Raw genomic sequence first — 13,239 nt, forward strand, 5'->3', positions numbered from 1 at the left:
GTTGTTGGTGCATGGTTACATGTTCAGTCATATTTAAGGGTACTAATTTTCTGGGATCTTTCAAGATCTAGTTGGGAAGAAGCCATGGAATGAAAGGACACTGGACTCCCATGTGTTTCTAATGTGAGACTTGTCTATGTCTCCTGTTGCACTTTAATCTAGCAAAATTTTAACCTTTTTTCCTCAAATAATATGCATACAATTCCTGTGGCTCAGGTCACACACTTTATCACTTTATAAATTGAAGTGAAATGACCTCATTATTTGTCTCATGCAATTATTATAATTAAATGTGTTGAAGAATAAGAATCACCCTTACAGCTACGATTCATAATGCAAGCTGCAAACTCTCTTAAGCTTTATTAATAAAGGTATTAATTCAAGAACTTATAACCGTATTGGAGCAAAATTTAGATTGTGTATGTGTTAAGGGACAGGATGCTGAAATGAGGTGATTTAAAATTCAAAACTCTTTATTAATAGCAGGCTTCCAGGTACTACAATGATTGAGGTGTAGGAAACCAAAGACGTACCGACTGACTGTGCATTTTAAGATCATTACTCATAAAACTTAAGATAAAGAGCTGGTTGTTTTTATGTAAAGATGATCTTTATCTTGCTTTGGAAACATATCACTAGATGCAGATGACAATTGTGTTAGGATGGGTTGTGCCATGACATCATAACGGAGGAAATACGATGTTTTTTTAGAAAGAAGTGCTATTCATCAGTGCACCACATGGTGGCAGTATAGCCTGATCTTTTCAAACTGCGATTGGCCTGCGAAGTGGGGAAAAAGCATTAGAATAACTGTTTGATTCTCGATGACACGCAGTGACTCCCTGGCATGAGAAATTGATGGTGTTCTGCTGTGTTTGTAAAAATAGAAGGCCATCATTCAAAAGCACCTCTGTGGTGTTTATAGGCTAAAATTAAGAGTAGCCCAGATAATTACACACATGAGGGGACTTAACGCCAGCAAAAGAAAAGGCCTCCGTCAAGAAAGTCTAGACATTTTTTGCACAAATTGAACACCCAGGCACTCTGAGATTTGCTGGAGCAATCTTCCCCAATCATAAACTGTATCTCAATGAGAACTACAAATGTGATAAAAAAAATCATTGTGGGAATATGTGTTTGAGTTGGTGACTTGGTTTTTTGTTTAAACATAGGATGCATGTCATTTAGAACAGGGAGAAGTTTAAATCTGAAGGCCTTAGGAGCTGAAAGTCCTGCTTAGATTAGATCATGCACTACAAAAGCCAAAAACATGTTTTGGTGAAAATCCTGGCTGGAAACATTTGAACTTGAATTTTGTAGCCTTGGTTTAATGAACTGACTGATAGAATGGTTTTTCTGTCATCGGCACAGAAACACATGAAAATGTTTCACTGGGGGGGAATTTCCAAAGTCCTCATTGTTTAACCTTACCTTTCTAAAATACTAAAAATCTGGTTATCCATTGTCCATTTTTTATGAATTCTTGCATTAGTTTTGGGAACTTTAAGTAAAAAACAGTTGAAACTGTTTTCAAAAGGCTGTGACCTTCTCATTAGGTCTCTTAAAAGAATTATTCAACTTCACAACATTATGATTGTACCCCCATATAATATTTCACTGCTTGACCTCTCTTCTGCAAGATTCTTGATTTTTTTTTGTTGGATGGGACAGATGTATAATAGTTTCATGTAGAATCCAAACTACAGTATGTGGTATTGTATGTCATTTTTCATCCAGACATTAATTACTGCCCCAGAAAAACATTTGAAAGTTTCAAAGCCAGGAGGTACAGGAAGGAAAAAAACTCTAATGATTTCACTCACCATTTTGGAGATTAATCATGATGCATGTTATGGTGAAACATTGTCTCCCAATATGTTTCCCTTTTATTCAGTGTAGTGAACATTGTGGTCATACCAGAAGAGTACAGTTTGAAGGCTGAGACAGCCTGTTTAGTGAAGCATGATGCTTTTCAGTCACGTGCGTCACTCAAATGTTTCCCCCATCATTTCCTTTCTCATGCAGGTTTATTGTGTTGCACAGGTGCCAAGCCTTGCCCTGGAAAATAAGAATGAAATTCAAGGAAACCACTTTCAGAGATCCACTCAGTATATACATAAATAGCTAAGCGAAGATAAAAGGATAATGCCAATCATATAATATTCTGTTTTGTCAGCTGTTAGCCATCAAAAGTTAAAAAAGTCTCAAGATAACAGTAGATGACACTGTGTACAACTGTGATATAACAACAGTTTGACAATTTTCTTTTTTGAAAGACTAAGGCCCTTAGATACTGGCAATCTGTAAGGAACCACTTCTGAGGACCTGGTAAATTGTTAAAGAATACAGAGCTTTCCAGTTTAAGCTATTTTGGTTGCTTTTGTGGTGTCATATCTTGCCACAGTAAGAAATCAAACAATAATGCAAAATAGTTTGTCAACAGCAGCACCCAATCCTTTAAAGCACTTTTAGGAAAAGTTTGCATGGTGTCCAGAAAGCTTTTTTTAAAAAAAAAAAACTCAATTCAGAAATCTCAGCATGAAAAGTGAGCATTACTGTTCATCAGCAGGATATTAGCAGTACAAAGCATTCCAGACAGATCTTATTTTCATACGGGCAAAAAGCAAAACACTGTTTCTCCTCAAATTCACTTTCGTCTGGATGAAAGGCCCTGCTGTGTGGTCCCTGGGAGTGAAAGCTCTTGTGTTTGACCTACATGTTGGTCCAATAAAATGTGTCAAATGTTCCTCGTAAATGCTCTGCATTTGTCTTTTTTTTACTTTGTAAAGAAAAAGAAAATTATTTCAGGCTGAGGCCCTGTAAGGACATTAAAACCAACAGCTGGATATAAATACTTTGACATTTTCAAAATTAATTTATCTTGAAACTTTCTTTGTTTGGTCTTGGAAAGAACCACCCGATGTTAATTTCAATTTCATTTCTGTTCTATTATTATCAGGCAGGAAGTGTTGTTTTACTCCTTTTGAGGGTGTGTTGTTTAAGTGTTTAACAGTGGTTCTCAGCTTTGGTCCTCAAGAGCCACCAATCAATGGGTTTTCATGTGTCTGTCAATCTGGAGGTGAAATGTGCTCTTTCTGAAAATAAACCATCTCATAAGGCATATGGCCTTCTCACCTCTAGTCTAGGCCTAGTGGAGGAGCAACCAGCACACAAAAAACTGTTAGAAGTTGTACTTGGAAACATATCTGTGTCTTTCCTTGAATACAGAGATCTGATTAGGCACCACTGATGGGTGATAAAAAAGGTATTACTCTGGTTTAGGAAACAAAAGAATGTAATTGTCTCACTGGAGCTGGTATATGGTTTTATTGGTAAACACTATTAAGGAATGTAGTCCTTCGGATGAGATATAAAACCGAGGGCCTGACTCTCTGTGGTCATTAAAAATTCCAGGGCGTTTCTCGAAAAGAGTAGGGGTGTAAACCCAGCATCCTGGCCACATTTTCCATTGGCCCATACCAATCATGGCCTTCTAATAATCCCCATCTATTAACTGGCTTCATTACTCTGTTCTCTTCCCCACTAATAGCTCATGTGTGGTGAGTGTTCTGGTGCACTATGGCTGCCGTCACATAATCCAGGTGGATGCTGCACATTGGTGGTGGTGGAGGGGAATCCCCATTACCTGTAAAGGGCTTTGAGTGGAGTGTACAGAAAAGCGCTATATAAGTGTAAGCAATTAATGAATTAATTATAATTACAGTCCTCCTCCTCTTTGCAACTAGACCTGATCGCAACAAAGCCCAAATACTTCCTGTCATTAGCATCACTTTTCCATCAGGCATTCAGGGTTGTGGGGGAGCCACAGCCTAACCCAGCGAGCAATGTACAGTACACTCTGGATGGCATGCCCGTCCATCTTAGGGTGCACACAGACACACTTATTGTACACACACTCACGCCAGGGCCAATTTTCTCAGAAGCCAATTAACCTACTGTACCAATATGTCTTTTGACTGCTGGAGGATCCCCATATAACACAGTGAGAACATACAAACTCCATACAGGTAGCACGCCAAGAATGGAACCCAGGGCCTCAGTGCTGTCTGGCACCAATCTTAACAACTGTGCCACCGTGCCCCTCTGCTAAGCAAATACCCTTTACTAATATAACATTTGTGATACCTTAATTGTAAATTACTGGTGTAATTGAACTGTTCTTAATTTTCGTTTTAATGACAGTCAGGTAGCTAGCTCGCTTTTCAATGATTCTTTCAAAACAGCAATTCACTCAAATGCTTCAGACACTGCTGTCACAAGGCCCTAAAAAACCAAAATCTTTTTGGCTGCCAGGAGCCACCATGGTTTACCACACCCAAACAAAGCAGTCCACCTTTTTTGAACTTTAATTTGCTGTTAACTCTTAATAACTGTCTCTTTCAGCGTGCACGCCATTTTAATTTTCATAGTTTACGGCTGGCTTTACACACATTTTTAGCATATTGAAAACAACCACGTTTAGCTCGCAAACATCGTGCAAGTTGTAAACTACAATAGACTACAGTGGTCTACCACACCCGGACACACCCGGCCATAGATGTCCAAAAATTACGTTGCAACCTAATAACTATCTCTTTCCATCAGAGTAGACTGTCTATGAAGACTCTACTTCCAGCCACTAATAGCTTTTTTCCCCACAAAGAAAAATTAGTGACGAATCCTATGACTGCTTTGTCTGCAACACTCCTTATATTTCCAGTGTGACATAAGATGCCGTTTTATTCTGTTTAGGCAACTTGCTGCGTACGCACAACTCGAGCGCTCAACATCTTATTAGCTGAGGGGCAGATACTAAATGCGTTACATTCCCGGTCATGGACATAATAATGCCTTTACTACCCGACAAGCAGGTGAACGTTGCCAAACTCCAGACAGGGTAAACGTATCAATATAAAGATGTGAACGTTATTTTAATCCTGCTTTCAGGACGCTCTACACTTTAGAGCTGTAAAGCCTGAACTTTCCATACGTCCTGAAATACCGCTGTTCGAGTCAGATGGTAACTTGTCAGTAGTGAAGATCAAAACATACTCGTGCTCCAACGTTAGGTGGCAGAGGTGGCTCTATACGAAGATTTTTTTTGCCTAAATCCCTTTTTTGTTTTCCTTTTCTCTCCATTTGAACAACTTGGTCTCTTAATCGTGGCCGTCAGCCAAATGGCCGAAAACAGGTGCATTCCTACTGTAGTTTATTTTGCGGTATATGACAGTGTCATGTGGGAGACAATTGAATCTCTGCCTCTGTCTTGTCAAAGCGGGGGTTAGCTACTGTAACTTCCAGATATATTTGACGGTTTAGGCACAGCAAGGTTTCCTTAAAAATAAACAGACTACTATTAAAACATGGATTAGCAAATGCTACGCACACATTGGAACTCCGCGGACATATTGGGTGCAGATGTGGCTTGCGCACAACGCTGGGATTTACAATACCAGCAACGGTAATGATAATAGTGATTTATTTTTTGAAAAATGGAACACCTAAAATTGGTATTAAGCTATATATAGTAACATAATTCAGTAACAAAAATAAATGGAACGTCACCTAGAAAATTTAGCAGTAACGCAAACCGCACCTTATGTTGGGCATAATGTAGTTCTACTCCATTGGGATGATATTTAATTTTTCAGTGCTTCAAAACACGTTCAACGCAACTATTGTCCCTACAGCACACAACTGTGTCAGAACTTCAGAGTCTTTACTGTACAGACTCCACTGTTTAAATAGGATTCTGTTCTGTCCTGCAATTCATTGACGAAAGATGCATTTAAAGTCAGATTTAGTTTTGCTGTAAAGTCAGGAACGTTCTCTCTAAACTGATGCACCGCTACCACGATTCATTAAGGCTTTCTTCTGGGATCTTAGGTCACAGAATAGCGCACATCGCTAAAACGCGGTTGGCTGCGTCCTCTAAAACTGTTATGACCAATTATCAAGCTGATCAATTGTATTAGTTAAGAAAAAGCATTAATTTCTCCGAATGATGGCCAGGCCGAATAAAATGTACGGGAGATAACCTTTGTGATATGTAATGTTTCTGCCGTGGCTCCTGATGGCAGGCAGCTCTAAATGGTAATGAATCAAAGCACCAATGCAGCGAGTTTCAATAGTTTTAAATAACTATCTGCTTAAATGCAAGAACTAATCTCCATATCTAACAAAGTTTTCTAGAACTACTTTGTACTATTAAATATTTGATTTAAAAAAACATTTAATAGTTCAATTTGGCGTTTAGCAACAAAATTCCGTTGTACGTTATTATAGAACAGATTGCACCGGGCAATCTGAAGGGTAGAATAATTTATTATTCTGAGACAAATAAACTGATGCGCAGAATTTTATCAAATGCGCAATTCTATATCACTTGAGGATATCTTTTTATCTCTGCAATAAATGCAAACAACTAGTAAAAGTTTTTTTTTGTTGTTTATTGCATGCGAGGTATAATGTGACCTATAAAAAGCTGAAGGAAAAAATTAAGAAAGGAAGTTGAGTGACGGAATAGATCAACAATAAACAAGTTCGTTAATTAAACAGACATAAACAATAAAATGACAGCTGTCAAAACCCCCCACCCCCCGAGTTCTAAAATCTTAACTCATAACTTTCTGATGATTTTGCAAAGCGCTGGAAATAAGAGGCCGCGCAGAATAACAAGCGATACCAGCGAAACCGACCCCGCAATTTTCCGTGTTTTACGGCTACATGTCATTAACCAAAACAAAGTTATTGGAAAAAAGGAGGAAATATTTGGCTGTAAAAAGAAAAAAAAGTGAGCGTTTCGCTTGTTGATGCTCACTGGGCATTGGCTGCCGCCCGGTGTCACTCAGAAGGTGGGCGGCATCAGCTGACTCCCTGGGTAGTTCCAGTAAGTCCGCTGCGCCAGTCTAGCAGAGCAACATTCAACAAGCAACAACTGGGGGTGACAGACATGGTACGAATACGATCTTCTTAAGCCTGGATTTTAAAACAGCCGAAACAAAACTTGTCAAGACCAACGACAGAAAAGGGAGCCTTTATCAGACCTCTAAAAGCTCTTTTCCAGCGTTGTCTCATCTCTATGACTCGCTTCGGCTCCGTTTTGTGACTTTTATATGTAGAAGTTTATGAAGTGACGAAGTTTTTTTTTGCCTCTTTTTTTTCTCATCCTGCTTGTGTGCCTTAGCGTAGGTCTATGTGAGAGCGGGATAATACTTTTCCTGGTATTATGGCTGAAGCTCCGCAGCAACAAGTGGTGGAGTTTGATCCGGATTTCGAGCCATTGTCACGGCCCCGGTCGTGCACCTGGCCGCTGCCCCGACCCGAGTTTATTAATCCGACCAACTCTAACAATTCGTCGCCGGCGCCTTCTGTCAAACAAGAGCCCGGCGGCAATGTGGACTTCATCAACAACCTGAGCTTGCTGGAGGAGACTGAAGACTACCCCGAGCAGAAGCCGCTCGTTTTGTGTAATGATTTTCAGTGCCAGGAGAATTGCATCCACCAGCAGCCCCAGCAACAACATCAGCACCCGGGCCAGCAGCTCTCGCACCAACAGGTGCCCCCCTTGTCTTCGCCGGCTGGCTCAGCCTCCTCGGTAGCCGCTGCTCAGAGGAAGAGCAGTTCCTCCAGACGAAATGCATGGGGAAATATGTCTTACGCCGACCTGATCACCAAGGCCATCGAGAGCTCCCCCGAGAAGAGGCTCACCTTGTCGCAGATCTACGACTGGATGGTAAAGAGCGTTCCCTATTTCAAGGACAAGGGCGACAGCAACAGCTCCGCCGGTTGGAAGGTAAGAAGAGCAGGCGAGAGTGCACTGTAAGCCTCTGCGCACCTTCCGAAAGATTGCTTATAACTAGAGAACACAAAGTATTTTCTTACGATGGTCAGCATTATTAGCATTGCTTTTGATATTGTTATTAAACTGCTCACAGAGTCTACTTCCTCTAGTACTTTATACTGTTGCAACTGCAAAGATAACATCCAGATATTATTACACAACACATGTATGAAGAGATGCACCAGCACAACACTGATGAAAAGTCTTCTGCGTGAGGTAATTAGGCTACACAGATTTGCCTGCTTTCATTGTTTACAAACATGCTCACACGCAGCGTGGGCCAGGGAAAACTGGCAATTTAACTCGTTGACTTTGGTGGTTTTCCCCAGGTCGATAGCGTTGTTGTGTGTGTTTTTTTTTGCAAGTAGGATTACGTGCTCTAAATCCAACTTGAGTGTGAAATTCCAAAAGGATAATCTTTAAAGAAAGTTCACGCTAACCCAGAGTCATGTGTGGATGGGTAATGTAAAACTCGTGAATAGCGCCAATCAGATTGCTTGGTGAGTTAATGAGAGTTAAGTGCGGGTGTGAGGGGGTGTTGTTTCACGAAGAATATGCGTGTATCGGGAGCAACGAAAGCACGATCTGTGCCACGGTTAGTGAAAACGTTGGGGGCACGACCATTATGTACTCATACTATGAAAACACCCCCCGAGCGTTAGGGTGCAAATTCGGTGTTTTTTTCTGTGAACTTTTATACAATGCACTTACCCTGTTTTCTCCTGTTTTTTTTTGTATTAACAATTAAAATCGAGGGCAGAAATAATCGCCGTGTTATTTTGAAAATAAATTAAGAAAATAACTTTTAAGCGGTTTTGTTGTTGGGTTGGGGGTGTTCATGATATACTCACGATTACAATACCTTGAGGACTAGCCATCTAGCAGCAACTGGAAATTTAGACTGAAGAGCTAACACATTTTTCCTCGTTGGACGCTGGAGCAATCCATACTGCTTCTTTTCTAATATTCTGCATGCGAAGTGGCACTTAAAATGATTGTAATTATCTACCGAGTCTAAACTAAAGTATTAAAAAGTCAATTACTTTTTATGACCTTATAATGGGTTTACCGCATAATGATAGGGTATTAGACAGTTGTTCATATCGGAAAATAGAACTGTCTGGCTCTCTAACTTGAAATCGATTAGGAAGATAATGGGCATGTTAAAAAGAACCAAATTACTTGCTTCTGTCTGATCATGCCTGTAGACAATTGAAATCACAGCGTTTTGAAGATCTTATTTGCGGTTATTTTACTGTGTAGCTAGATCTTGGAAGGGATTCGTGCTGTGCAGCACTGCAGTATTCCTGGTAAGGTTCCTGGTCGTCTTTTAGAGCTTTTCTGCTCTCGGAGAATGACTCGTGAAATCACCTTCACAGCAATCTTAGATGTTCACATTTATTATTTAACAATAGCGTCACATACTTTAGAAAGCACAAAGGGTTGTTATTGTAGTTTTAATGGCGAGGCACAGCAGAAAACTGACATTATGGAAGTTGAATATTTTTGTTTATCATAAACCCAATCTAACTTATTCGTAACACTATTTGTTCATATTGATAGTTAAGAGTTACTGAAGCGGGAATTAGCAGTTTATAAGGGGAGACAGATGTCACAGTGAATAGGCAGAAACATTGAACAGCTCTCAGCTGCTGTCTGTGGTTTTATTGAGCGTTAGTGTAAAGACTTTCTATGCGCTCAAGTTGATTAGAAATGCTGTTCGGCCCTGCTCTGTTGAATGGGTGTTTCATATTGCTGTATGCACACACTCTCACATACATACAATTGTACTTCGGCTGGCCTCTATCGGTAGGTATTCGAAGCGGAACAACACTTTTGGCAAATATAAGACAACTCCAGGCAGTGCTTTCCGAGACAAAGGTTAAATGAGGTGAGAGGCTGTTTCTTTCAGGGAAAGACACATGAAATGAACGGCGCCTGACGATATTAGTGCGGTTTGTGACTAATCGTTCTAGGTGGCAAAAGCGTTTTAATGCCTGACTTTAACATAACGACGGCGATCATCTTACAAAATTGGGTTTAAGGTAATTAATTTAGGGTAACTTCATACCGCCGAATGGTGAGCAGTGGAATGCGTATTTATAGCACAGGTATCGGTCCTATTATGATTTTATTGGTTTCTTATGAGTGGAGCGTGAGGACAGAAACTGGGTAAGATAAAAAGGAAGAATTGTAAGAGAGCAGACGTTTTCACACCTCACCTTTTAAATATGCAGCTTTATACTTAGAGCTGTTTTGTTTTTCTTTCCAGTGATACATTTGCTCCACTGTAACTCCAAATAACAATAAAGCTAATTTGGCAAAGAAAGTTCCACAACAAAGGGTTAAGGAAAAGTTTATAGTATTTTCTATACTTAAACTTTTACTGGATTTACTACACTTTTCTGGATCTAATGAGCATTTTGAAATATTGCGAAAAGAAATTTCTCTATATAGGAAATAGCATTGGAATCACATTGTTTAAATTTTGTGCAGTTTTGTTTTTTTCAAATTGGTGCAGGATCCCCCATGTGAATGCAATAGTACAAGATGCTGAGCGACCTCTGACACGATATCCCTACTATGTGCTTTCTGATTAGGCATGCTTATGTATATATGATTCACACACACATGCAGTATTATATCACAGAAGATGAAATGCATTTGATTTTGGGGTTATATAATTGCTTCTGTGACCAGAGGCATCCTATCAGAACGGCTGTCTTGAAACACTGTAGAACGCACTGTTGCTGTGGTGTACCTTTAAGAACCTGTTGCACATATTAAAATTCTTCGGTGGTTCTTTGAAACATCTGTAATACTAAGCTGGCTTGTTTTTTTTGACACACATTCAGTTGTTAAATGATAACCATGGAGCTTGGCTGAGGAGGCTCTTCACATCTGGGACTGAAATACAGCTTCTGTTACACAGGCTGTTTGAGCAGCTCCTGATTTTATGCCATATCTTGTATAGGAGCCAAAAAGAAGACACTGCATACAGTATCATGCACAGAAAGTCACAGAGCTAAAACAAAATAGATATGTGTTTTACTGAGTCATCAGTACAAGTTTTACAAGATCCCGTGGCTCCAAAAATGTTCTCCAAAAAATCTGTGTGGTGGGTGTTTTTGTCTTGGATCAATTTTAATCTGAATTGTACAACCACAATGTGTTGTCTCTGTGTTGCCTGCAGTGTCTCAGCAAGCACAGGGGAGTTGAAGTGGCTCAGGTATCTGTTCTTAATCTCTCTTATCAGATTTTTTTTTTAAAAAAACAGGCCTTTAAGCAAAAGAAAAAAGACAAGGTTTTGAAATTTCTCACTGCCGTCCCACAGACCTTTCTTTGCGTGTGCTGACTTCAGGTTTTTTTTTCTCGGCATGAGTAAAAGGGTTTTTTTTTGGAGGCTCGGGACCTGCGAGGTGAGGTGAGACGACCTGGTTCTTTCTCTCGAGTCGCACCTCGCTCGGTTGTGTAACAGAAAAAAAGCCCCGACTCCTCCACTCGATACAAGAAGTGAAACTAACCGAGCGCCCTTTCCGTTGGCCTCCGCTGTAGAGAGCGCGCAGAGACGGGCTACGGTGCGGAGAAGGAGCCGGGCTACAAGTCGCGAGCGGAGGGAAATAAAATACCAAAATTGGCAGCGGTGTCACGACTCCAGCGCTGAACAATCTCTATAATCACCCTTCCACCCGAAAAAAAGGGGGGAATCCAAAAACTGGAAGCTTTTCTTTTCTGCCAAGACCATTTTTGCATTGTGCCCCGAAAATTCAGTCACCCAGAGCAGGATCTTAAGTGCCTTAGAGCTTGAATGTCAAACATTTAAGGAGTGGCCCTGTAGCGTTAACAGTATGAATTAGAGGGCTTTGATTAATGTGCGCTGGCTGTGGGCGCTGGGCGGATTCATTTAGGTCTTCTCAGTTTTAGCAACGCTTCAGAATGCAGTACTGTGAAGATCAATGGGAGGTTGCAGCTCCCACAAGAGAGTGGTGCAAGGCATTTCCATACTCCTTGCTTATCTGTTGATATATCTGGAGGGGTTTTTCATTTTTGATTACGTTTTATGTGGGTTGTGAATTTTGTGGCCATGAAGGGCAGTGGTGAGGTAACAGTCAGTGTCAGGCAGTCCCTCTCCTATAGCTCTCTGTCTCATTTCAGTGTCCATACGTTAATTTTCACCAGTCCTATGCCGGAGAAATGTATGCGGGTGAAACTTGAGCAAGCGTCAATACAGGGGTTGGAAAAGGGAATGGGATCTGATGCAGTTTCACCACCGGGCTTTGCTTCAGAGATGGAAAGGCTCTGGAAGCCTTGTGCAGATGGTGGTGGTTTGCTGGTTGTCGACATAGTGGTGCCATGTCAAACAGAGCTATTTAAACAGACTAGACTAGCATTTCACCTGTAGAGCACCCTTAGAATCTGGCTTAGTCAGTGAGAGAACTGAGTCAAGAGGGTCTCAGCTCATCCTTTTATGAATGCTGTAGTGCTTGATTTTCCATCTGGCACCATGCGGTGTGGATTCTTTGCGAGACCTGTGTTGTTGGGCTTTTACCACTGTTGCTGAGAGAATGAAATTCAGTATTAAAGCCCAGCTGTGGTGTGTGAGAGCTACAGTCCTGCACATTTTGTAGCCATGGGAGGCTAAAGAGACAGTGTTACAGCAATTGGCCCATTTAAGCATATGACAGTTGCTGTTTAGTAGTTCAAAGCTCCTACTGAAAAAAAAGAGAGCAGAAGCACCTGGTGCTTGAGAACTGGAATTGTGCAACTGTGGTTTAAGCTGTGGATTTATCCATGAGTGCCAAGTCCTTTCGTGTGCTTCATCATCATCTAAGGCTACAGAGAAGAGGAGGATCAATCTTTTGTTCCATAAACGCCAAAAGTTCCAGAATGACTAAATTGAACAAATCATTTGATTCCCTGCACCACACTTCAATATTTTACTTTACCCTAAGTCTCAAGTGCCCAGTGATGTAAAGATACCATTAAGACCTGTGGGGCTTCGAGCTGTCTGGTAAACTTGGAGAGAAATCTACTCAAGAGATCCGACTCCCAAACGACTTGCATGCCAGCTTTTACGTCTTTTAAATAACGATTTGGTGAAGGTAGGATCTGCTGTGAGGAGGGAAGAATCATATTATCTTGCCATTAGCTTGCAAGTTGAATAGGCCTGATTTTTAAAAGTGATCCATTTCAGTTTGCAGTGGCAATGAAACAAGGCCTAAGAGTGACCGTGCCCTGTCTTATCAGGCATTAGAATGTAGGTGAACTTGCCAAGTGAATCTGCCTATACTCCCAAGTGCACTTTTAGACATTAAAGCTTCTTTATTATGCCTTTGACACTAGTAAGTAGTGTTTGGGCTCCTAAAATAAACAGAATTTTGGATGACAGTGACAGA

General features: G+C 40.7%; 1 protein-coding gene across 1 annotated transcript in view; it reads left to right on the forward strand.

Annotated features, from left to right (window-relative positions):
* Positions 1–6,905: 6,905 nt before the first annotated feature.
* LOC148830673 (forkhead box protein O1-A-like) overlaps positions 6,906–13,239 on the forward strand; it is a 65,534-nt gene continuing 59,200 nt past the window's right edge. The window contains exon 1 of the mRNA XM_088920460.1: positions 6,906–7,795. Within this exon, the coding sequence (XP_088776586.1) occupies positions 7,229–7,795 (567 nt within the window). The 5' untranslated portion in view covers positions 6,906–7,228. The remainder of the gene's footprint in view (positions 7,796–13,239) is intronic.

Source organism: Atractosteus spatula, chromosome 7 (genome assembly GCF_055471065.1).
Source record: "Atractosteus spatula isolate fAtrSpa1 chromosome 7, fAtrSpa1.hap1, whole genome shotgun sequence".
In the NCBI taxonomy this organism is placed as follows: domain Eukaryota; kingdom Metazoa; phylum Chordata; class Actinopteri; order Semionotiformes; family Lepisosteidae; genus Atractosteus; species Atractosteus spatula.